General features: G+C 47.3%; 1 protein-coding gene across 2 annotated transcripts in view; it reads right to left on the minus strand.

Annotated features, from left to right (window-relative positions):
- LOC110516471 (laminin subunit alpha-5) overlaps window positions 1-26,283 on the minus strand; it is a 254,283-nt gene that overhangs the window by 75,524 nt on the left and 152,476 nt on the right. For both annotated transcript variants that reach the window (XM_090185535.1, XM_090185536.1), the window contains exons 35-44: window positions 25,885-26,029; window positions 19,653-19,793; window positions 17,735-17,896; window positions 14,317-14,424; window positions 11,687-11,770; window positions 9,556-9,786; window positions 5,425-5,538; window positions 2,728-2,858; window positions 2,159-2,239; window positions 1,757-1,971 (exon numbers count right to left, since the gene is read on the minus strand). In XM_090185535.1, the coding sequence (XP_090041661.1) occupies window positions 1,757-1,971; window positions 2,159-2,239; window positions 2,728-2,858; window positions 5,425-5,538; window positions 9,556-9,786; window positions 11,687-11,770; window positions 14,317-14,424; window positions 17,735-17,896; window positions 19,653-19,793; window positions 25,885-26,029 (1,412 nt within the window). The remainder of the gene's footprint in view (window positions 1-1,756; window positions 1,972-2,158; window positions 2,240-2,727; window positions 2,859-5,424; window positions 5,539-9,555; window positions 9,787-11,686; window positions 11,771-14,316; window positions 14,425-17,734; window positions 17,897-19,652; window positions 19,794-25,884; window positions 26,030-26,283) is intronic.

The following is a 26,283-nucleotide window of genomic DNA, read 5'->3' on the forward strand; positions in this document are numbered from 1 at the left end:
TTAGGCTAGAGAGGGTGTAAACTGGGATTAGGCTAGAGAGGGTATGTAAACTGGGATTAGGCTAGAGAGGGTGTAAACTGGGATTAGGCTAGAGAGGGTATGTAAACTGGGATTAGGCTAGAGAGGGTATGTAAACTGGAATTAGGCTAGAGAGGGTATGTAAACTGGGATTAGGCTAGAGAGGCTGTAAACTGGGATTAGACTAGAGAGGCTGTAAACCGGGATTAGGCTAGAGAGGGTATGTAAACTGGGATTAGGCTAGAGAGGGTATGTAAACTGGGATTAGGCTAGATAGGCTGTAAACTGGGATTAGACTAGAGAGGCTGTAAACCGGGATTAGGCTAGAGAGGGTATGTAAACTGGGATTAGGCTAGAGAGGCTGTAAACTGGGATTAGGCTAGAGAGGCTATGTAAACTGGAATTAGGCTAGAGAGGCTATGTAAACTGGAATTAGGCTAGAGAGGGTATGTAAACTGGGATTAGGCTAGAGAGTGTATGTAAACTGGGATTAGGCTAGAGAGTGTATGTAAACTGGGATTAGGCTAGAGAGGGTATGTAAAACTGGGATTAGGCTAGAGAGGGTATGTAAAACTGGGATTAGGCTAGAGAGGCTATGTAAACTGGGAATAGGCTAGAGAGGCTATGTAAACTGGGAATAGGCTAGAGAGGCTATGTAAACTGGGAATAGGCTAGAGAGGGTATGTAAACTGGGATTAGGCTAGAGAGGGTATGTAAACTGGGATTAGGCTAGAGAGGGTATGTAAACTGGGATTAGGCTAGAGAGGGTATGTAAACTGGGATTAGGCTAGAGAGGGTATGTAAACTGGGATTAGGCTAGAGAGTGTATGTAAACTGGGATTAGGCTAGAGAGGGTATGTAAAACTGGGATTAGGCTAGAGAGGGTATGTAAAACTGGGATTAGGCTAGAGAGGCTATGTAAACTGGGAATAGGCTAGAGAGGCTATGTAAACTGGGAATAGGCTAGAGAGGCTATGTAAACTGGGAATAGGCTAGAGAGGGTATGTAAACTGGGATTAGGCTAGAGAGGGTATGTAAACTGGGATTAGGCTAGAGAGGGTATGTAAACTGGGATTAGGCTAGAGAGGGTATGTAAACTGGGATTAGGCTAGAGAGGGTAAGGAAACTGGGATTAGGCTAGAGAGGCTATGTAAACTGGGAATAGGCTAGAGAGGCTATGTAAACTGTGAATAGGCTAGAGAGGGTATGTAAACTGGGATTAGGCTAGAGAGGGTATGTAAACTGGGATTAGGCTAGAGAGGGTATGTAAACTGGGATTAGGCTAGAGAGGGTATGTAAACTGGGATTAGGCTAGAGAGGGTATGTAAACTGGGATTAGGCTAGAGAGGGTATGTAAACTGTGATTAGGCTAGAGAGGGTAAGGAAACTGGGATTAGGCTAGAGAGGGTAAGGAAACTGGGATTAGGCTAGAGAGGGTATGGATGTGTGTGTGTGTGAGTGGATTTGTGTGTATGTGTGTTTGCGTGTGTATGTGTGTTTTCACGTGCATAAACACGTGCAACACACCTGTGTGTGTGTGTGTGTGTGTGTGTGTGTGTGTGTGTGTACATGCGTCTGTGTGTGTGCGTACAGGCGTTTGTGTGTGTGTATGTATGTGTGTGTGTGTACATGCGTCTGTGTGTGTGTGTGTGTGTGTGTGTGTACATGCGTCTGTGTGTGTATGTGTGTGTGTGTGTGTGTGTGTGTGTATTGTCCGACCGGGGCCGGTTGGTCTTACTGGTGCAGTTCCTGGCAGTGACTGCGTCACCGTAGAAACCAGGGCCGCAGATCTCACAGTGCGTCCCGGCGGTGTTGTGCATGCAGCTGTGACACTCGCCCGTCAGCCCGTCACAGTCGCTGAACAGCATGTTGGGGTCCGTGTTGTCATTGCAATGGCAGGGCTGGCACGCGCTGCCAATAACCATGGGGTTGCCGTAGAAACCGGGAGCACACCTGAAGGAGGGTAGAGACAGAATGAGGAGGAGTCAGCGCGTGGATTGGACACAGGTGTGTTTGTTAAGGTCATCAAACAAATGAAGTATGAGACATTTTTCATAAAAACTGCTCTCTTCACTGTTAGGTCAACATGGCAAGATTGTTATATAGTAAACCTGATTTCATCATTGAATGGACTACTGACCTTTGACACTGGGGTCCAGCGTAGCCAGGCATACACAGACACTGCATCCTGTTGAGTTTCTCCACACAGCCCACTGCAAAACTACACAGAAGAGAAGAGGTAGCAGCCAGTTTAGTCAGAGACACAAAACCAATCTATAGTTTCTCTACAATACGTAACAGCTGAGCAAAGAGAGGATCTAGGAGAGGAGAGGAGAGGATCTAGGAGAGGAGAGGATCTAGGAGAGGAGAGGATCTAGGAGAGGAGAGGATCTAGGAGGAGAGGAGAGGAGAGGATCTAGGAGAGGAGGGGAGAGGAGAGGATCTAGGAGAGGAGAGGATCTAGGAGAGGAGAGGAGAGGAGAGGATCTAGGAGAGGAGGGGAGAGGAGAGGATCTAGGAGAGGAGAGGATCTAGGAGAGGAGAGGAGAGGAGAGGATCTAGGAGAGGAGAGGAGGGGAGAGGATCTAGGAGAGGAGAGGCTACTCATTTGTTGAAGGCCACCTGCAGAAGGTCAGGGGTAGAAAAGAGAAGGAGAAGAGAAGAGAAGAGAAGAGAAGAGAAGAGAAGAGAAGAGGAGAGGTTACTGACTTGTTGGAGGACACCTGCAGAGGACAGGGGCAGGTGTCACAGGAGAGGGATTGTCCATCTCGAGAGTTGTTACCATGGAAACCACCTTGACATTTCTCACAGTGGTCTCCAGCCCTGTTGTGTTGACAGTTCTGAGAGAAACATCATATACATGATACACCCAACAGAACACAGACATTAAAACACAACGATTATTTTGGTAATTTATATAAATTAACTTTTGAGTCATAAACTTGGAGAACATCTCAATTTCAATTCCCAGAGGCAGTAGTAAAAACAGTCTGTCAGCCATGATGATGTTCCGAGAGGTTATAGTGGTGTTATAGTATGGACTATAGTTATAGTACTGACTACAGTTATAGTGGTGTTATAGTACTGACTATAGTTATAGTACTGACTACAGTTATAGTACTGACTACAGCTATAGTACTGACTACAGATATAGTACTGACTACAGTTATAGTACTGACTACAGATATAGTACTGACTACAATTATAGTGGTGTTATAGTACTGACTACAGTTATAGTACTGACTACAGTTATAGTACTGACTACAGATATAGTACTGACTACAGTTATAGTACTGACTACAAATATAGTACTGACTACAGTTATAGTGGTGTTATAGTACTGACTATAGTTATAGTACTGACTACAGTTATAGTACTGACTACAGTTATAGTACTGACTACAAATATAGTACTGACTACAGTTATAGTGGTGTTATAGTACTGACTACAGTTATAGTACTGACTATAGTTATAGTACTGACTATAGTTATAGTGGTGTTATAGTACTGACTATAGTTATAGTGGTGTTATAGTACTGACTATAGTTATAGTGGTGTTATAATACTGACTACAGTTATAGTACTGACTACAGTTATAGTACTGACTATAGTTATAGTACTGACTACAGTTATAGTACTGACTATAGTTATAGTACTGACTATAGTTATAGTACTGACTATAGTTATAGTGGTGTTATAGTACTGACTATAGTTATAGTGGTGTTATAATACTGACTACAGTTATAGTACTGACTACAGTTATAGTACTGACTACAGTTATAGTACTGACTATAGTTATAGTACTGACTACAGTTATAGTACTGACTATAGTTATAGTACTGACTATAGTTATAGTGGTGTTATAGTACTGACTATAGTTATAGTACTGACTACAGTTATAGTACTGACTACAAATATAGTACTGACTACAGTTATAGTACTGACTACAGATATAGTACTGACTACAAATATAGTACTGACTACAGTTATAGTACTGACTATAGTTATAGTACTGACTACAGTTATAGTACTGACTACAAATATAGTACTGACTACAGTTATAGTACTGACTACAGATATAGTACTGACTACAAATATAGTACTGACTACAAATATAGTACTGACTACAGTTATAGTACTGACTACAGTTATAGTACTGACTACAGTTATAGTACTGACTAGAGTTATAGTGGTGTTATAGTACTGACTACAGTTATAGTACTGACTACAGTTATAGTGGTGTTATAGTACTGACTATAGTTATAGTACTGACTATAGTTATAGTACTGACTCTAGTTATAGTGGTGTTATAGTACTGACTATAGTTATAGTGGTGTTATAGTACTGACTACAGTTATAGTACTCACTATAGTTATAGTACTGACTACAGTTATAATACTGACTATAGTTATAGTACTGACTATAGTTATAGTACTGACTATAGTTATAGTGGTGTTATAGTACTGACTACAGTTATAGTACTGACTACAGTTATAGTACTGACTATAGTTATAGTGGTGTTATAGTACTGACTACAGTTATAGTACTGACTACAGTTTTAGTGGTGTTATAGTACTGACTATAGTTATAGTACTGACTGTAGTTATAGTGGTGTTATAGTACTGACTACAGTTATAGTACTGACTATAGTTATAGTGGTGTTATAGTACTGACTACAGTTATAATACTGACTATAGTTATTGTACTGACTACAGTTATAGTGGTGTTATAGTACTGACTATAGTTATAGTGGTGTTATAGTACTGACTACAGTTATAGTGGTGTTATAGTACTGACTACAGTTATAGTGGTGTTTAGTACTGACTATAATTCAGCTGGAAAGCCAAAATATTTTAACCCCTTTCTCCCCAATTTCGTAGTATCTAATTAGTTGTAGTTACTATCTTGTCTCATCGCTACAACTCCCGTACGGGCTCGGGAAAGAGACGAAGGTCGAGAGCCATGCGTACTCCGAAACACAACCCAACCAAGCCGCACTGCTTCTTAACACAGCGCGCATTCAACCCTTGGCAACCTTGGTTAGCGCGCACTGCGCCCGGCCCGCCACAGGAATCGCTGGTGCGCGATGAGACAAGGATATCCCTACCGGCCAAACCCTCCCTAACCCGGACGACACTAGGCCAATTGTGCGTCGCCCCATGGACCTCCCAGTCGCGGCCGGCTACGACAGAGCCTGGGCTCGAACCCAGAGTCTCTGGTGGCACAGCTAGGAAAGCCTAAATATTAATGTCATTAATAGTTCATTGCAAAGAGATGAGAGTCTGCAACTTCCATTGTGATACAACTTCCTGATCCATCCAGGAGTAACCTATGAATTACATTTAGCATTTTTGTTTGCGATTGATGTAAACAATCTTTGTGATTGGTATAAAAAAGCAGCACTCACTTCACAGACTCCAGACCCGTCCAGACACTGGTCAGAGTGACCATTACAGTTGCAGGGAACACACTTCCCCAGGAACAGACCTTTAGTGTCTCTGTAGTACCCTGGAGAACATTGCTGGAGAGGGGGAGGATGGGGAGAAGAGGGAGAAGATGAGAGGGAGAGCAGGGGGAGAGAGAGAAGGTGAGGGAGAGAGAGAAGGTGAGGGAGAGCAGGGAGAGAGAGAAGGTGAGGGAGAGAGAGAAGGTGAGGGAGAGCAGGGAGAGAGAGACGGTGAGGGAGAGAGAGAAGGTGAGGGAGAGCAGGGAGAGAGAGAAGGTGAGGGAGAGAGAGAAGGTGAGGGAGAGCAGGGAGAGAGAGAAAGTGATGGAGAGAGAGAAGGTTAGGGAGAGCAGGGAGAGAGAGAAGGTGAGGGAGAGAGAGAAGGTTAGGGAGAGCAGGGAGCGAGAAGGTGAGGGAGAGAGAGAAGGTGAGGGAGAGCAGGGAGAGAGAGAAGGTGAGGGAGAGAGAGAAGGTGAGGGAGAGAGAGAAGGTGAGGGAGAGCAGGGAGAGAGAGAAGGTGAGGGAGAGAGAGAAGGTGAGGGAGAGCAGGGGGAGAGATAGAAGGTGAGGGAGAGCAGGGAGAGAGATAGAAGGTGAGACTGAGACTTATTTGAGACAGAGACTTAATACTTATTTTCCACCATAATTTGCAAATAAATTCATTAAAAATCCTACAATGTGATTTTCTGGATTTTCTTTTCTCATTTTGTCTGTCATAGTTGAAGTGTACCTATGATGAAAATTACAGGCCTCTCTCATCTTTTTAGGTGGGAGAACTTGCACAATTGGTGGCTGACAATACTTTTTTTGCCCCACTGTATAATCACTGTTTATCACACCTAACTATAAGGTTGGGATATCTCAAGTAAAAACCTCAAAGAATATCCATATTTAGGTATCCAGCAATGGAATGACATACAGTAGTATCCACATGTATATTAAACAGTCAGCTGGCTGTGATCTGACCTGGCAGGGTTAGTAACACAGTAATATCACGATACTAATCAGTCAACCCATACCAACCTGGCAGGGTTAGTAACACAGTTGTAGTGAAACGCAACATGGATCTCCCTCCTGCCCCCCTCCCCCTGCCACTACCCTATGTACCACCAGTACAGTTAGACATGAGCAGGTCTGATGAGCTACCAGAGTGGTCACAGTCACCAGGAGAGGGCGCCAGTCAACCACCCACCTCAACAACATGGTACCAGGAAGAACGGCCTCCACCATCTGACGCAGATGCAGAATGGGGGGAAACTGCTTGAAGCACTGCTAATAGAGTAAAAGGCACCGCCTTAAGGGGAAGACCATATATGTACTGTCTTGCTGCGGTTAGAGGATGCCTATGAGGCACAGTAGTGCAGAAACCACAAGTGGGACTTGAGCGGTGATCAAAAGGTATATAAAGAGACACTTGCCATTACTTTGGCGTCTGACTTCTTGAATTCTGAATTAATTTAGACAACAATTTGACTTTGGGTATTTGCCACCTGACTCAAATTACTTAAAGATTCTAACTTGCTGGATACCAGATTACTTAAAGCTTCTAACTTGCTGGATACCAGGGTAAGAGTCCGTTTACCTATCGACCAGTTGACCCTGTGTGCAGCATACGTTTGGACCGAGTGTACCGTTGTGACAAAGTCTTAATTGACCGAGGAACACTGTGGCACCGGCCGGGTTGCTTGCCCCAGACGACACTGCGGTAGATCAACGGCAGAATTACCACCTGCTGAGAACGGTTGGAAAATTGTTCGAATCGACTCTGTCTCCGACTGACCCAGTGACACGTGTGCTGTTGTATCACAGTGCCTTGCCCTGGAATCGCAGTTTCAGGTTATTTGACACTACTATCCAACCTGATGGCAGGTTAGAGTACTCAGTCTAACTTGAATCTCGAAATTTAGTTGAACCAACGATTCCTCATAGGAGAGATCGATACATAAACTAAATTCTCAGAACTCTGACCGATTGAAACACCGCTCCTGATCCCGTGGGTCTCCCTGTCATCTTTTAAAAGGTAATTAAGTTGAAGTATTATATTTTATTAGAGATAAGTGTTATCATTGTACCAGGCATTATAGAGCATTAAGGCATTTGCATGTTTTTGATTAACGTTGTGTGTGACCAAAGCAACAAATTGTGTATTTTGATGTGTGTTTGATTGTAAAAGACAAAAAAACTGAGTGTTTTCAAAAATAAACGGTAGTCTTATTTTGTCTCGAGTAAAAGGTCCTCTCAAAGACGGTTAACGGCACGGGAGATAATAACTCTGACACTCCCCGCTACCGGGACACTGGAAACGGGGATCAATGCTCTAGGACAGAATGAGTTACCATTAAAAGACAAGGAGGAAGGTGTGTCCAGTAGTGATTCATTTAATTGTCTTATCGATCTATCTAAGTTTTATTTTCCAAGCGATACATAGCCGACGGGCAGAGTAGTGAGACTAAGTTGACTAAAGGTCTTCACACTTTAAACTAGATACATCACAGAGGGGAAACACTCAACCACAGGGAAATCATATAGAGACTGGTAGGACTAGTGCTTAATAACAACTCAAGGACCAATTAGTGGTGAAACCAAGAGTCTAGAGGATAAAGGTGGGGTTCACACATCCCAGCTAGAGCTAGACCGTTGAGAGTGACAAGGCAAAAGACCTCTCTACGCGGACAACGCTTCGATATAGAAAGAGAGGCAGGGCTACGCGAGCGGTCCTGGTTATACCGAGATAACCTGAAGTATATATAGTGCCCTGTCCAATCCAGGGAACGGGACGCTAACCACCTCTAGCACCCCGCTGCCGGCCAAGGGGCGGGGCTGAAGGTTTCGTATCGCGACACAGTAATATCACGATACTAATCAGTCAACCCATTCCAACCTGGCAGGGTTAGTAACACAGTAATATCACGATACTAATCAGTCAACCCATTCCAACCTGGCAGGGTTAGTAATACAGTAATATCACGATACTAATCAGTCAACCCATTCCAACCTGGCAGGGTTAGTAACACAGTAATGTCACAATACTAATCAGTCAACCCATTCCAACCTGGCAGGGTTAGTAACACAGTAATATCACGATACTAATCAGTCAACCCATTCCAACCTGGCAGGGTTAGTAACACAGTAATGTCACAATACTAATCAGTCAACCCATTCCAACCTGGCAGGGTTAGTAATACAGTAATATCGCAATACTAATCAGTCAACCCATTCCAACCTGGCAGGGTTAGTAACACAGTAATGTCACAATACTAATCAGTCAACCCATTCCAACCTGGCAGGGTTAGTAACACAGTAATATCACGATACTAATCAGTCAACCCATTCCAACCTGGCAGGGTTAGTAATACAGTAATATCGCAATACTAATCAGTCAACCCATTCCAACCTGGCAGGGTTAGTAACACAGTAATATCACGATACTAATCAGTCAACCCATTCCAACCTGGCAGGGTTAGTAACACAGTAATATCACGATACTAATCAGTCAACCCATTCCAACCTGGCAGGGTTAGTAACACAGTAATATCGCGATACTAATCAGTCAACCCATTCCAACCTGGCATGGTTAGTAACACAGTAATATCACGATACTAATCAGTCAACCCATTCCAACCTGGCAGGGTTAGTAACACAGTAATGTTTTAGTAATAACACATTAATAACATATAAATAACATAACGTAGTCCTAACATAGTCCTAACGTCCTCCTAACGTCATCCTAACGTCATCCTAACCTGTTAATAACATATAGTCCTAACGTCATCCTAACGTCATCCTATCGTCCTCCTAACGTCGTCATAACCCGTTAATAATATAGTAATAACACATTTAGAACACATTACTAACACTAACCTGGTAGTTAGCGGGACAGAGACAGATCTCTACGCTGTTGGGGGTTAGTAACATACTAATAACCTAGTAATAACACTAACCTGTTAATAACCTAGTAATAACACCAACCTGGCAGGAGTCTCCCTGGTAGTTAGCAGGACAGAGACAGATCTCTACGTTGTTGGGGGTTAGTAACATACTAATAACCTAGTAATAACACTAACCTGTTAATAACCTAGTAATAACACCAACCTGGCAGGAGTCTCCCTGGTAGTTAGCGGGACAGAGGCAGATCTCTACGTTGTTGGCATGTCGCCCATTGGACAGGGTCTGTGCACCCTCCAGCACGACCCCGCGTAGCGACACAGTGTGGGCAGACTGGGAGTGGAGAGCTCTGATCTGGAGAGACTCTAACTTCACCAGAACCATCATCAGTTCCTCTCTAGACACCACGTTACCCGTCCGGGCGTGGCGAAAACTTCCCTGGGAGGGGGGGGGGGGGGAGAGAGAGATGGGGGTGAAAGTAGGCATGGGTATTATGATGTTGGTGGCAGGTAGCCTAGTGGTTAGAGAAGGTAGCCTAGTGGTTAGAGAAGGTAGCCTAGTGGTTAGAGAAGGTAGCCTAGTGGTTAGAGCATTAGACGAGTAACCGCAAGGTTGCTAGATCAAATCCCTGAGCTGACAAGGTCAAATCTGTCGTTCTGCCCTTGAACAAGGCAGTTAACCCACTGTTCCTAGGCCGTCATTAAAAATAATAATTTGTTCTTAACTGACTTGATAGTTAAATAAAGGAAAAATTTAAAATTCATAAAATGTCACGATGGTGTACTACCCCAGGTGGTCAGGTCAGTGTCCCTCCTCCACCATGTGGACTATCCCCAGGTGGTCAGTGTCCCTCCTCTACCATGTGGACTATCCCCAGGTGGTCAGGTCAGTGTCCCTCCTCCACCATGTGGACTATCCCCAGGTGGTCAGGTCAGTGTCCCTCCTCTACCATGTGGACTATCCCCAGGTGGTCAGGTCAGTGTCCCTCCTCCACCATGTGGACTATCCCCAGGTGGTCAGGTCAGTGTCCCTCCTCCACCATGTGGACTATCCCCAGGTGGTCAGGTCAGTGTCCCTCCTCCACCATGTGGACTATCCCCAGGTGGTCAGTGTCCCTCCTCCACCATGTGGACTATCCCCAGGTGGTCAGTGTCCCTCCTCCACCATGTGGACTATCCCCAGGTGGTCAGGTCAGTGTCCCTCCTCCACCATGTGGACTATCCCCAGGTGGTCAGTGTAACTCCCCCGCCATGTGGACTATCTCCAGGTGGTCAGGTCAGTGTCCCTCCTCCACAATGTGGACTATCCTCAGTTGGTCAGTGTCCCTCCTCTACCATGTGGACTATCCCCAGGTGGTCAGTGTCCTACCTCTACCATGTGGACTATCCCCAGGTGGTCAGGTCAGTGTCCCTCCTCCACCATGTGGACTATCCCCAGGTGGTCAGTGCCCTACCTCCACCATGTGGACTACCCCCAGGTGGTCAGTGTACCTCCTCCACCATGTGGACTATCCCCAGGTGGTCAGTGTCCTACCTCTACCATGTGGACTACCCCCAGGTGGTCAGTGTACCTCCTCCACCATGTGGACTATCCCCAGGTGGTCAGTGCCCTACCTCTACCATGTGGACTACCCCCAGGTGGTCAGTGTACCTCCTCTACCATGTGGACTATCCCCAGGTGGTCAGTGTACCTCCTCCACCATGTGGACTATCCCCAGGTGGTCAGGTCAGTGTCCCTCCTCCACCATGTGGACTATCCCCAGGTGGTCAGTGCCCTACCTCCACCATGTGGACTACCCCCAGGTGGTCAGTGTACCTCCTCCACCATGTGGACTATCCCCAGGTGGTCAGTGTCCCTCCTCTACCATGTGGACTACCCCCAGGTGGTCAGTGTACCTCCTCCACCATGTGGACTATCCCCAGGTGGTCAGTGTCCCTCCTCTACCATGTGGACTATCCCCAGGTGGTCAGTGCCCTACCTCTACCATGTGGACTATCCCCAGGTGGTCAGTGTCCCTCCTCTACCATGTGGACTATCCCCAGGTGGTCAGTGTCCCTCCTCTACCATGTGGACTATCCCTAGGTGGTCAGTGTCCTACCTCTACCATGTGGACTATCCCCAGGTGGTCAGTGTCTTACCTCTACCATGTGGACTATCCCCAGGTGGTCAGTGTCCCTCCTCTACCATGTGGACTATCCCCAGGTGGTCAGTGTCCCTCCTCTACCATGTGGACTATCCCCAGATGGTCAGTGTGCCTCCTCCACCATGTGGACTATCACCAGGTGGTCAGTGTCCCTCCTCTACCATGTGGACTATCTCCAGGTGGTCAGTGTCCTACCTCTACCATGTGGACTATCCCCAGGTGTGGTTCTTCAGGTGAAGAGTATTCTTTCTCCATGAACACCAGGGTCATCTGGTTACCCTGGAAACACAGAGACACACACACAGCCTTTATTATCAGACGCACAACCACTATCAACAGGGATTAACCAGCCGTAATGGTAGTTAATGAGAACAGCTACATTATCAACAGGGATTAACCAGCCGTAATGGTAGTTAATGAGAACAGCTACATTATCAACAGGGAATAACCAGCCGTAATGGTAGTTCATGTTAATGAGAACAGCTACATTATCAACAGGGATTAACCAGCCGTAATGGTAGTTAATGATAATGAGAACAGCTACATTATCAACAGGGATTAACCAGCCGTAATGGTAGTTAATGATAATGAGAACAGCTACATTATCAACAGGGATTAATCAGCCGTAATGGTAGTTAATGAGAACAGCTACATTATCAACAGGGATTAACCAGCCGTAATGGTAGTTAATGAGAACAGCTACATTATCAACAGGGATTAACCAGCCGTAATGGTAGTTAATGATAATGAGAACAGCTACATTATCAACAGGGATTAACCAGCCGTAATGGTAGTTAATGAGAACAGCTACATTATCAACAGGGACTAACCAGCCGTAATGGTAGTTAATGTTAATGAGAACAGCTACATTATCAATGGCGATTAACCAGCCGTAATGGTAGTTAATGAGAACAGCTACATTATCAACAGGGATTAACCAGCCGTAATGGTAGTTAATGAGAACAGCTACATTATCAACAGGGATTAACCAGCCGTAATGGTAGTTAATGATAATGAGAACAGCTACATTATCAACAGGGATTAACCAGCCGTAATGGTAGTTAATGAGAACAGCTACATTATCAACAGGGACTAACCAGCCGTAATGGTAGTTAATGTTAATGAGAACAGCTACATTATCAACGGCGATTAACCAGCTGTAATGGTAGTTAATGTTAATGAGAACAGCTACATTATCAACAGGGATTAACCAGCCGTAATGGTAGTTAATGTTAATGAGAATAGTTCCTCAGTTGACTGAGAAAGGCATACAGAGCATTTGGAAAGTACTCAAACCCCTTGACTTTTTCCACATTTTGTTACTGTACAGTCTTATTCTAAAATGTACTAAATTACTTTTTCCCCCTCAATCTAAAAACAAGGTTTTTAGAAATGTTTGCTAATTTATAAAAAATAATAAACAGAAATACCTTATTTACATAAGTATTCAGACCCGTTGTTATGAGATTTGGAAAGGTACACACCTGTCTATATAAGGTCCCACAGTTCACAGTGCATGTCAGAGAAAAAACCAAGCCATGAGGTCAAATGAATTGTCAGTAGAGCTCCGAGACAGGATTGTGTCGAGGGCTTTGTGGGCTATACTCGGCCTTGTCTCAGGATGGTAAGTTGGTGGTTGAAGATATCCCTCTAGTGGTGTGGGGGCTGTGCTTTGGCAAAGTGGGTGGGGTTATATCCTTCCTGTTTGGCCCTGTCCGAGGGTATCATCGGATGGGGCCACAGTGTCTCCTGACCCCTCCTGTCTCAGCCTCCAGTATTTATGCTGCAGTAGTTTATGTGTCGGCGGGATAGGGTCAGTTTGTTATATCTGGAGTACTTCTCCTGTCCTATCCGGTGTCCTGTGTGAATTTAAGTATGCTCTCTCTAATTCTCTCTCTCGGAGGACCTGAGCCCTAGGACCATGCCTCAGGACTACCTGGCATGATGACTCCTTGCTGTCCCCAGTCCACCTGGCCGTCACGTTTGGAGGAAACTTGGCACCATCCCTACGGTGAAGCATGGTGGTGGCAGCATTATGCTGTGGGGATGTTTTTCAGCAGCAGGGACTGGAAGACTAGTCAGGATAAGGGGAAAGATGAACGGAGCAAAGTACAGAGATCCTTGATGAAAACCTGCTCCAGAGCGCTCAGGACCTCAGACTGGGGCGAAGGTTCACCTTCCAACAGGATAACGACCCTCAGGACACAGCCAAGACAACGCAGGAGTCGCTTCGGTACAAATCTCTGAATGTCCTTGAGTGGCCCAGCCAGAGCCTGGACTTGAACCCGATCGAACATCTCTGGAAAGACCTGAAAATAGCTGTGCAGCGACGCTCCCCATCCAACTTGACAGAGCTTGAGAGGCTCTGCAGAGAAGGATGGGAGAAACTCCCCAAATACAGGTGTGCCAAGCTTGCAGCGTCACACCCAAGAAGACTCGAGGCTGTAATCACTGACAACGATGCTTCAACAAAAGTACTGAGTAAAAGGTCTGAATACTTATGTAAATGTTGTCGTTTTTTTTGTATGTATAAAAAACTGTTTTTGCTTTGTCATTATGTGGTATTGTGTGTGTATATTGTTCAGGGGGGGGGGGGGAAAACGATGTAATCAATTTCAGAATAAGGCTGTAACGTAACAAAATGTGGGAAAAGTCAAGGGGTCTGAAAACTTTCTGAAGGCCCTGTACACACAGCATTTAAACGACACAAGCGCCTCTTTGTTTTTTAGCACAATTGAACCCGCTTCAAAGTACTATTTTGGCGTTAACATCATTCCATTGTGTTTAGGTAATAAAGCATGGGGTCCCTGTGGTGGGATGTGTACCTTGAGAATGACGTCAGGTCGAGAGGCTTCAGCGGGCAGAGAGAGCACATCTCCTCTCATAGTTTGAGTGTGCAGACGATACCGCAGATAGCCCCCATAAGACGAAACCTAAATAGAGATGATTAGAGAGGGATGAGAGGGAGGGAGAGATGGAGAGAGAGAGGGGGACAGAGACAGAAGACAGGAAGAGACAGAGAAGACAGGAAGAGACAGAAGACAGGAAGAGACAGAATACAGGAAGAGACAGAGAAGACAGGAAGAGACAGAGAAGACAGGAAGAGACAGAGGACAGGAAGAGACAGAACACAGGAAGAGACAGAGAAGACAGGAAGAGACAGAAGACAGGAAGAGACAGAGAAGACAGGAAGAGACAGAGAAGACAGGAAGAGACAGAAGACAGGAAGAGACAGAGAAGACAGGAAGAGACAGAAGACAGGAAGAGACAGAAGACAGGAAGAGACAGAGAAGACAGGAAGAGACAGAGAAGACAGGAAGAGACAGAGGACAGGAAGAGACAGAAGACAGGAAGAGACAGAGAAGACAGGAAGAGACAGAAGACAGGAAGAGACAGAGAAGACAGGAAGAGACAGAGAAGACAGGAAGAGACAGAAGACAGGAAGAGACAGAGAAGACAGGAAGAGACAGAAGACAGGAAGAGACAGAAGACAGGAAGAGACAGAAGACAGGAAGAGACAGAAGACAGGAAGAGACAGAGAAGACAGGAAGACACAGAGAAGACAGGAAGACACAGAGAGGACAGGAAGAGAAAGAAGACAGGAAGAGACAGAAGACAGGAAGAGACAAAAGACAGGAAGAGACAAAAGACAGGAAGAGACAAAAGACAGGAAGAGACAGAGAAGACAGGAAGAGACAGAAGACAGGAAGAGACAGAGAAGACAGGAAGAGACAGAAGACAGGAAGAGACAGAAGACAGGAAGAGACAGAAGACAGGAAGAGACAGAAGACAGGAAGAGAGCGAGAAGACAGGAAGAGACAGTAGACAGGAAGAGACAGAAGACAGGAAGAGACAGAGAAGACAGGAAGAGACAGAAGACAGGAAGGGACAGAAGACAGGAAGAGACAGTGAAGACAGGAAGAGACAGAAGACAGGAAGAGACAGAAGACAGGAAGAGACAGAGAAGACAGGAAGAGACAGAAGACAGGAAGAGACAGAGAAGACAGGAAGAGACAGAGAAGACAGGAAGAGACAGAAGACAGGAAGAGACAGAGAAGACAGGAAGAGACAGAAGACAGGAAGAGACAGAAGACAGGAAGAGACAGAAGACAGGAAGAGACAGAAGACAGGAAGAGACAGAAGACAGGAAGAGACAGAGAAGACAGGAAGAGACAGAGAAGACAGGAAGAGACAGAGGACAGGAAGAGACAGAAGACAGGAAGAGACAGAGAAGACAGGAAGAGACAGAAGACAGGAAGAGACAGAGAAGACAGGAAGAGACAGAGAAGACAGGAAGAGACAGAGAAGACAGGAAGACACAGAGAAGACAGGAAGACACAGAGAGGACAGGAAGAGAAAGAAGACAGGAAGAGACAGAAGACAGGAAGAGACAAAAGACAGGAAGAGACAAAAGACAGGAAGAGACAGAGAAGACAGGAAGAGACAGAAGACAGGAAGAGACAGAGAAGACAGGAAGAGACAGAAGACAGGAAGAGACAGAAGACAGGAAGAGACAGAAGACAGGAAGAGACAGAAGACAGGAAGAGAGCGAGAAGACAGGAAGAGACAGTAGACAGGAAGAGACAGAAGACAGGAAGAGACAGAGAAGACAGGAAGAGACAGAAGACAGGAAGGGACAGAAGACAGGAAGAGACAGTGAAGACAGGAAGAGACAGAAGACAGGAAGAGACAGAAGACAGGAAGAGACAGAGAGGACAGGAAGAGACAGAAGACAGGAAGAGACAGAGAAGACAGGAAGACACAGAGAAGACAGGAAGACACAGAGAGGACAGGAAGAGAAAGAAGACAGGAAGAGACAGAAGACAGGAAGAGACAAAAGACAGGAAGAGACAAAAGACAGGAAGAGACAGAGAAGACAGGAAGAGACAGAAGACAGGAAGAGACAGAGAAGACAGGAAGAGACAGAAGACAGGAAGAGACAGAAGACAGGAAGAGACAGAAGACAGGAAGAGACAGAAGACAGGAAGAGAGCGAGAAGACAGGAAGAGACAGTAGACAGGAAGAGACAGAAGACAGGAAGAGACAGAGAAGACAGGAAGAGACAGAAGACAGGAAGGGACAGAAGACAGGAAGAGACAGTGAAGACAGGAAGAGACAGAAGACAGGAAGAGACAGAAGACAGGAAGAGACAGAGAGGACAGGAAGAGACAGAAGACAGGAAGAGACAGAGAAGACAGGAAGAGAGAGAAGACAGGAAGAGACAGAGAGGACAGGAAGAGACAGAGAGGACAGGAAGAGACAGAGAGAAGACAGGAAGAGACAGAACACCGGGAGAGCCAGAGAGTCTTGTGATCAGGCAATAATGCTAGAGGAAGGTTAACTAAGCATGTTGAAAAGGCAAGATAAGCCAGGTGTTATACTCTAGACAAAACAAAGATCCCTATCTCTATACACTTTGTCTGTCTGCACATCCTCTTTAGTGTGTGTGTGTGTGTGTGAACTATATATAGTCCTTAGCACTAGTGTAATCTGATGTAGTCTCCTCTTGCTTCTGCAAACCGTCACCACCAACCCTGATGCATTTATTTCACCCACCCCAGCAGCTCCCTCTCCCTCTCCCTCCTTCCCCCGCCCTCTCTCTCCCTCTCCCTCCCTCTCCTGCCCTCTCCCTCCCTCTCCCGCCCTCTCCCGCCCTCTTCCGGCCTCTCCTGCCCTCTCCCGCCCCCTCCCGGCCTCTCCCGCCCTCTCCCGCCCTCTCTCTCCCTCTCCTGCCCTCTCCCGGCCTCTCCCGCCCTCTCTCTCCCTCTCCCTACCTCTCCCGGACTCTCCTGCCCTCTCCCTCCCTCTCCCGGCCTCTCCCTCCCTCTCCCGCCCTCTCCCAGCCCCTCCCGGCCTCTCCCTCCCTCTCCCTCCCTCTCCCGGCCTCTCCCTCCCTCTCCCGGCCTCTCCCTCCCTCTCCAGGCCCCTTCCGGCCTCTCCCTCCCTCTCTTGCCCTCTCCCGGCCTCTCCCTCTTCCTCCCTCTTCCTCCCTCTTCCTCCCTCTCCCGCCCTCTCCCGCCCTCTCCCGCCTGCACAAGTCACAGTTGATCTAATTAATTGTTTAACAGCCAATGGGTCAGAGGTGTTAGCCTCATTGTTTTAGCCAGGATAAGACTTGCTAACTGTAAGTCTCTCTGGATAAGTGTCTGCTAAATTAATAAAATGTACAAACTCTCTGAACCTGTATGTATGTATATTGAAGAGGAGACAATGCCATTTATATATAACAAGACTATTTCCCACCTTGTCTCCCAGGTACGTTCTAGGAGCGTGCCAGAGGAGGTCTTGGTAGACATCAGGTACGTCACTAAGGTCCGCCTCCACCACATGCTGATCAGGATATACTGTCACAGGAACTTCCTGTCTGTCTGTTCCCAGCAGCACCCAGACCATCATGTCCATCACCTATAGAGACGTTATAATAACATTACATTGTAATATAACACTTCCTGTCTGTCTGTTCCCAGCAGCACCCAGACCATCATGTCCATCACCTATAGAGACGTTATAATAACATTACATTGTAATATAACACTTCCTGTCTGTCTGTTCCCAGCAGCACCCAGACCATCATGTCCATCACCTATAGAGACGTTATAATAACATTACATTGTAATATAACACTTCCTGTCTGTCTGTTCCCAGCAGCACCCAGACCATCATGTCCATCACCTATAGAGATGTTATAATAACATTACATCCTAATATAACACCTCCTGTCTGTCTGTTCCCAGCAGCACCCAGACCATCATGTCCATCACCTATAGAGACGTTATAATAACATTACATCCTAATATAACACTTCCTGTCTGTCTGTTCCCAGCAGCACCCAGACCATCATGTCCATCACCTATAGAGATGTTATAATAACATTACATTGTAATATAACACTTCCTGTCTGTCTGCTCCCAGCAGCACCCAGACCATCATGTCCATCACCTATAGAGATGTTATAATAACATTACATCCTAATATAACACTTCCTGTCTGTCTGCTCCCAGCAACACCCAGACCATCATGTCCATCACCTATAGAGATGTTATAATAACATTACATTGTAATATAACACTTCCTGTCTGTCTGCTCCCAGCAGCACCCAGACCATCATGTCCATCACCTATAGAGATGTTATAATAACATTACATCCTAATATAACACTTCCTGTCTGTCTGCTCCCAGCAACACCCAGACCATCATGTCCATCACCTATAGAGATGTTATAATAACATTACATTGTAATATAACACTTCCTGTCTGTCTGCTCCCAGCAGCACCCAGACCATCATGTCCATCACCTATAGAGATGTTATAATAACATTACATCCTAATATAACACTTCCTGTCTGTCTGCTCCCAGCAGCACCCAGACCATCATGTCCATCACCTATAGAGATGTTATAATAACATTACATCCTAATATAACACTTCCTGTCTGTCTGTTCCCAGAAGCACCCAGACCATCATGTCCATCACCTATAGAGACGTTATAATAACATTACATCCTAATATAACACCTCCTGTCTGTCTGTTCCCAGCAGCACCCAGACCATCATGTCCATCACCTATAGAGATGTTATAATAACATTACATCCTAATATAACACTTCCTGTCTGTCTGCTCCCAGCAACACCCAGACCATCATGTCCATCACCTATAGAGATGTTATAATAACATTACATCCTAATATAACACTTCCTGTCTATCTGCTCCCAGCAACACCCAGACCATCATGTCCATCACCTATAGAGATGTTATAATAACATTACATCCTAATATAACACTTCCTGTCTGTCTGCTCCCTGCAGCACCCAGACCATCATGTCCATCACCTATAGAGATGTTATAATAACATTACATCCTAATATAACACTTCCTGTCTGTCTGCTCCCAGCAGCACCCAGACCATCATGTCCATCACCCGGGGATTATACAGATTATATATTACTACACATAACAATGTTAATACGTATACACAAACTTTACTTAAACCACACAGCATTGATTCAAAACATGCCAAATTGTGTTCGTAGCACAAAAAAAGTACATCTCCTGAGTTTTATGTCAGATGCAATATATTCTGGGGAACCTGCGGGCAAAATATTGATCTGTTGAGCAAACACACAAACTATAAGCATAACCCCGTGTCCGATTGTCCCTCTACCTCAGTCCGTCGTTTCTCTGAGCTGCGACAGCGGTTGGTGGCTCCGAAACAGAAACAGGAAGTGCAGCCTTTAGGGTTGTTGGGGTCAAGGTGGAAGGTCTCCACTCTGCACTGGTCACAACGACCATCCTGAACATTCTCCTGAAAAAAAAAGGAAAGTGAGAAAGTCTGCTACTTGGCCAATAACGTCGTGGTAAGGATCTGCTTCCTGGTTGAACATATCCAACTTCGAAGGACCATGAAAAATGAAATAACTGAATCTGCCTCTAAATACCAAATCTAAGGGTGCACAGAAAAAACATGGCCAGACTTCTTAAAAAAAGGATTCATTATGTTATGTAGCAGAGAGAGGAAATACATTTTACATTGACATTAAAGTAAATTTCACACAGACAGGAGGGTGGAGTTCACACAGACAGTAGGGTGGAGTTCACACAGACAGGAGGGTGGAGTTCACACAGACAGTAGGGTGGAGTTCACACAGACAGTAGGGTGGAGTTCACACAGACAGTAGGGTGGAGTTCACACAGACAGTAGGGTAGAGTTCACACAGACAGTAGGGTGGAGTTCACACAGACAGTAGGGTGGAGTTCACACAGACAGTAGGGTGGAGTTCACACAGACAGTAGGGTGGAGTTCACAGACAGGAGGGTGGAGTTCACACAGACAGTAGGGTGGAGTTCACACAGACAGGAGGGTGGAGTTCACACAGACAGGAGGGTAGAGTTCACACAGACAGGAGGGTGGAGTTCACACAGACAGTAGGGTAGAGTTCACACAGACAGTAGGGTGGAGTTCACACAGACAGTAGGGTGGAGTTCACAGACAGGAGGGTGGAGTTCACACAGACAGTAGGGTGGAGTTCACACAGACAGGAGGGTGGAGTTCACACAGACAGGAGGGTAGAGTTCACACAGACAGGAGGGTGGAGTTCACACAGACAGTAGGGTGGAGTTCACACAGACAGTAGGGTGGAGTTCACACAGACAGTAGGGTGGAGTTCACACAGACAGGAGGGTGGAGTTCACACAGACAGTAGGGTGGAGTTCACACAGACAGTAGGGTGGAGTTCACACAGACAGTAGGGTGGAGTTCACACAGACAGGAGGGTAGAGTTCACACAGACAGTAGGGTGGAGTTCACACGGACAGTAGGGTGGAGTTCACACGGACAGTAGGGTGAAATTCACACAGACAATAGGGTGGAGTTCACACAGACAGTAGGGAGTGTGGACACGGACAGTAGGGAGGAGTTCACACAGACAGGAGGGTGGAGTTCACACAGACAGTAGGGTGGAGTTCACACAGACAGTAGGTAGGAGTTCACACAGACAGTAGAGTGGAGTTCACACAGACAGTAGGGTGGAGTTCACACAGACAGGAGGGTAGAGTTCACACAGACAGGAGGGTGGAGTTCACACAGACAGTAGGGTGGAGTTCACACAGACAGTAGGGTGGAGTTCACACAGACAGGAGGGTAGAGTTCACACAGACAGGAGGGTGGAGTTCACACAGACAGTAGGGTGGAGTTCACACAGACAGTAGGGTGGAGTTCACACGGACAGTAGGGTGGAGTTCACACAGACAGTAGGGTGGAGTTCACACAGACAGGAGGGTGGAGTTCACACAGACAGTAGGGTGGAGTTCACACAGACAGGAGGGTGGAGTTCACACAGACAGTAGGGTGGAGTTCACACAGACAGTAGGGTGGAGTTCACACAGACAGTAGGGTAGAGTTCACACAGACAGGAGGGTGGAGTTCACACAGACAGGAGGGTGGAGTTCACACAGACAGTAGGGTGGAGTTCACACAGACAGTAGGGTGGAGTTCACACAGACAGGAGGGTAGAGTTCACACAGACAGGAGGGTGGAGTTCACACAGACAGTAGGGTGGAGTTCACACAGACAGTAGGGTGGAGTTCACACGGACAGTAGGGTGGAATTCACACAGACAATAGGGTGGAGTTCACACAGACAGTAGGGAGTGTGGACACGGACAGTAGGGAGGAGTTCACACAGACAGGAGGGTGGAGTTCACACAGACAGTAGGGTGGAGTTCACACAGACAGTAGGGTGGAGTTCACACAGACAGTAGGGTGGAGTTCACACAGACAGGAGGGTAGAGTTCACACAGACAGGAGGGTGGAGTTCACACAGACAGTAGGGTGGAGTTCACACAGACAGTAGGGTGGAGTTCACACGGACAGTAGGGTGGAGTTCACACAGACAGTAGGGTGGAGTTCACACAGACAGGAGGGTGGAGTTCACACAGACAGTAGGGTGGAGTTCACACAGACAGGAGGGTGGAGTTCACACAGACAGTAGGGTGGAGTTCACACAGACAGTAGGGTGGAGTTCACACAGACAGTAGGGTAGAGTTCACACAGACAGGAGGGTGGAGTTCACACAGACAGGAGGGTGGAGTTCACACAGACAGTAGGGTGGAGTTCACACAGACAGTAGGGTGGAGTTCACACAGACAGGAGGGTAGAGTTCACACAGACAGGAGGGTGGAGTTCACACAGACAGTAGGGTGGAGTTCACACAGACAGTAGGGTGGAGTTCACACGGACAGTAGGGTGGAATTCACACAGACAATAGGGTGGAGTTCACACAGACAGTAGGGAGTGTGGACACGGACAGTAGGGAGGAGTTCACACAGACAGGAGGGTGGAGTTCACACAGACAGTAGGGTGGAGTTCACACAGACAGTAGGTAGGAGTTCACACAGACAGTAGGGTGGAGTTCACATAGACAGTAGGGTGGAGTTCACACAGACAGGAGGGTAGAGTTCACACAGACAGGAGGGTGGAGTTCACACAGACAGTAGGGTGGAGTTCACACAGACAGTAGGGTGGAGTTCACACAGACAGGAGGGTAGAGTTCACACAGACAGGAGGGTGGAGTTCACACAGACAGTAGGGTGGAGTTCACACAGACAGTAGGGTGGAGTTCACACGGACAGTAGGGTGGAATTCACACAGACAATAGGGTGGAGTTCACACAGACAGTAGGGAGTGTGGACACGGACAGTAGGGAGGAGTTCACACAGACAGGAGGGTGGAGTTCACACAGACAGTAGGGTGGAGTTCACACAGATAGTAGGTAGGAGTTCACACAGACAGTAGGGTGGAGTTCACATAGACAGGAGGGTGGAGTTCACACAGACAGGAGGGTAGAGTTCACACAGACAGGAGGGTGGAGTTCACACAGACAGTAGGGTGGAGTTCACACAGACAGTAGGGTGGAGTTCACACAGACAGGAGGGTAGAGTTCACACAGACAGTAGGGTGGAGTTCACACGGACAGTAGGGTGGAGTTCACACAGACAGTAGGGTGGAGTTCACACAGACAGTAGGGTGGAGTTCACACAGACAGGAGGGTGGAGTTCACACAGACAGTAGGGTGGAGTTCACACAGACAGGAGGGTGGAGTTCACACAGACAGTAGGGTGGAGTTCACACAGACAGTAGGGTGGAGTTCACACAGACAGTAGGGTAGAGTTCACACAGACAGGAGGGTGGAGTTCACACAGACAGAAGGGTGGAGTTCACACAGACAGTAGGGTGGAGTTCACACAGACAGGAGGGTAGAGTTCACACAGACAGGAGGGTGGAGTTCACACAGACAGTAGGGTGGAGTTCACACGGACAGTAGGGTGGAATTCACACAGACAATAGGGTGGAGTTCACACAGACAGTAGGGAGTGTGGACACGGACAGTAGGGAGGAGTTCACACAGACAGGAGGGTGGAGTTCACACAGACAGTAGGGTGGAGTTCACACAGACAGTAGGTAGGAGTTCACACAGACAGTAGGGTGGAGTTCACATAGACAGTAGGGTGGAGTTCACACAGACAGGAGGGTAGAGTTCACACAGACAGGAGGGTGGAGTTCACACAGACAGTAGGGTGGAGTTCACACAGACAGTAGGGTGGAGTTCACACAGACAGGAGGGTAGAGTTCACACAGACAGGAGGGTGGAGTTCACACAGACAGTAGGGTGGAGTTCACACAGACAGTAGGGTGGAGTTCACACGGACAGTAGGGTGGAATTCACACAGACAATAGGGTGGAGTTCACACAGACAGTAGGGAGTGTGGACACGGACAGTAGGGAGGAGTTCACACAGACAGGAGGGTGGAGTTCACACAGACAGTAGGGTGGAGTTCACACAGACAGTAGGTAGGAGTTCACACAGACAGTAGGGTGGAGTTCACATAGACAGGAGGGTGGAGTTCACACAGACAGGAGGGTAGAGTTCACACAGACAGGAGGGTGGAGTTCACACAGACAGTAGGGTGGAGTTCACACAGACAGTAGGGTGGAGTTCACACAGACAGGAGGGTAGAGTTCACACAGACAGTAGGGTGGAGTTCACACGGACAGTAGGGTGGAGTTCACACAGACAGTAGGGTGGAGTTCACACAGACAGTAGGGTGGAGTTCACACAGACAGGAGGGTGGAGTTCACACAGACAGTAGGGTGGAGTTCACACAGACAGGAGGGTGGAGTTCACACAGACAGTAGGGTGGAGTTCACACAGACAGTAGGGTGGAGTTCACACAGACAGTAGGGTAGAGTTCACACAGACAGGAGGGTGGAGTTCACACAGACAGAAGGGTGGAGTTCACACAGACAGTAGGGTGGAGTTCACACAGACAGGAGGGTAGAGTTCACACAGACAGGAGGGTGGAGTTCACACAGACAGTAGGGTGGAGTTCACACAGACAGTAGGGTGGAATTCACACAGACAATAGGGTGGAGTTCACACAGACAGTAGGGAGTGTGGACACGGACAGTAGGGAGGAGTTCACACAGACAGGAGGGTGGAGTTCACACAGACAGTAGGGTGGAGTTCACACAGACAGTAGGTAGGAGTTCACACAGACAGTAGGGTGGAGTTCACATAGACAGTAGGGTGGAGTTCACACAGACAGGAGGGTAGAGTTCACACAGACAGGAGGGTGGAGTTCACACAGACAGTAGGGTGGAGTTCACACAGACAGGAGGGTAGAGTTCACACAGACAGGAGGGTGGAGTTCACACAGACTGTAGGGTGGAGTTCACACAGACAGTAGGGTGGAGTTCACACGGACAGTAGGGTGGAGTTCACACAGACAGTAGGGTGGAGTTCACACAGACAGTAGGGAGTGTGGACACGGACAGTAGGGAGGAGTTCACACAGACAGGAGGGTGGAGTTCACACAGACAGTAGGGTGGAGTTCACACAGACAGTAGGGTGGAGTTCACACAGACAGTAGGGTGGAGTTCACACAGACAGTAGGGTGGAGTTCACACGGACAGTAGGGTGGAGTTCACACGGACAGTAGGGAGTGTGGACACGGACAGTAGGGAGGAGTTCACACAGACAGGAGGGTGGAGTTCACACAGACAGTAGGGTGGAGTTCACACAGACAGTAGGGTGGAGTTCACACGGACAGTAGGGAGTGTGGACACGGACAGTAGGGAGGAGTTCACACAGACAGTAGGGTGGAGTTCACACAGACAGTAGGGTGGAGTTCACACAGACAGTAGGGTGGAGTTCACACAGACAGTAGGGTGGAGTTCACACAGACAGTTAGGGAGTGTGGACACAGACAGTAGGGAGTGTGGACACAGACAGTAGGGTGGAGTTCACACAGACAGTAGGGAGTGTGGACACGGACAGTAGGGAGTGTGGACACGGACAGTAGGGAGTGTGGACACGGACAGGAGGGAGTGTGGACACGGACAGGAGGGAGTGTGGACACGGACAGTAGGGAGTGTGGACACGGACAGTAGGGAGTGTGGACACGGACAGGAGGGAGTGTGGACACGGACAGGAGGGAGTGTGGACACGGACAGGAGGGAGTGTGGACACGGACAGTAGGGAGTGTGGACACAGACAGGAGGGAGTGTGGACACAGACAGTAGGGAGTGTGGACACAGACAGTAGGGAGTGTGGACACGGACAGTAGGGAGTGTGGACACAGACAGGAGGGAGTGTGGACACAGACAGTAGGGAGTGTGGACACAGACAGTAGGGAGTGTGGACACAGACAGTAGGGAGTGTGGACATGGACAGTAGGGTGGAGTTCACACAGACAGTAGGGAGTGTGGACACAGACAGGAGGGAGTATGGACACAGACAGGAGGGAGTATGGACACAGACAGTAGGGTGGAGTTCACACAGACAGTAGGGAGTGTGGACACAGACAGTAGGGAGTGTGGACACGGACAGGAGGTCTGACCTTGCAGAGGCATCGTCCCGTGTAAGAGTCACACACTTCCTCCTCTGTCCCCGCGTTGTTGCAGTCACATGGCCTACAGTTGGGGTAACCATAGAAACCATGGGTGCAGCGATCACACTGACGACCAATGATGTTGTTCTTGCATCTGAGAGACGAAAACAAACCAGTCAGTCAGTAGATGACATCACAGTACAGAGAGAATATTCATTATGAACCAGTCAGTCAGTAGATGACATCACAAGTACAGAGAGAATATTCATTATGAACCAGTCAGTCAGTAGATGACATCACAAGTACAGAGAGAATATTCATTATGAACCAGTCAGTCAGTAGATGACATCACAGTGCAGAGAGAATATTCATTATGAACCAGTCAGTCAGTAGATGACATCACAAGTA

Source organism: Oncorhynchus mykiss, chromosome 9 (genome assembly GCF_057628025.1).
Source record: "Oncorhynchus mykiss isolate SJ-2025 chromosome 9, ASM5762802v1, whole genome shotgun sequence".
Taxonomy (NCBI): Eukaryota; Metazoa; Chordata; class Actinopteri; order Salmoniformes; family Salmonidae; genus Oncorhynchus; species Oncorhynchus mykiss.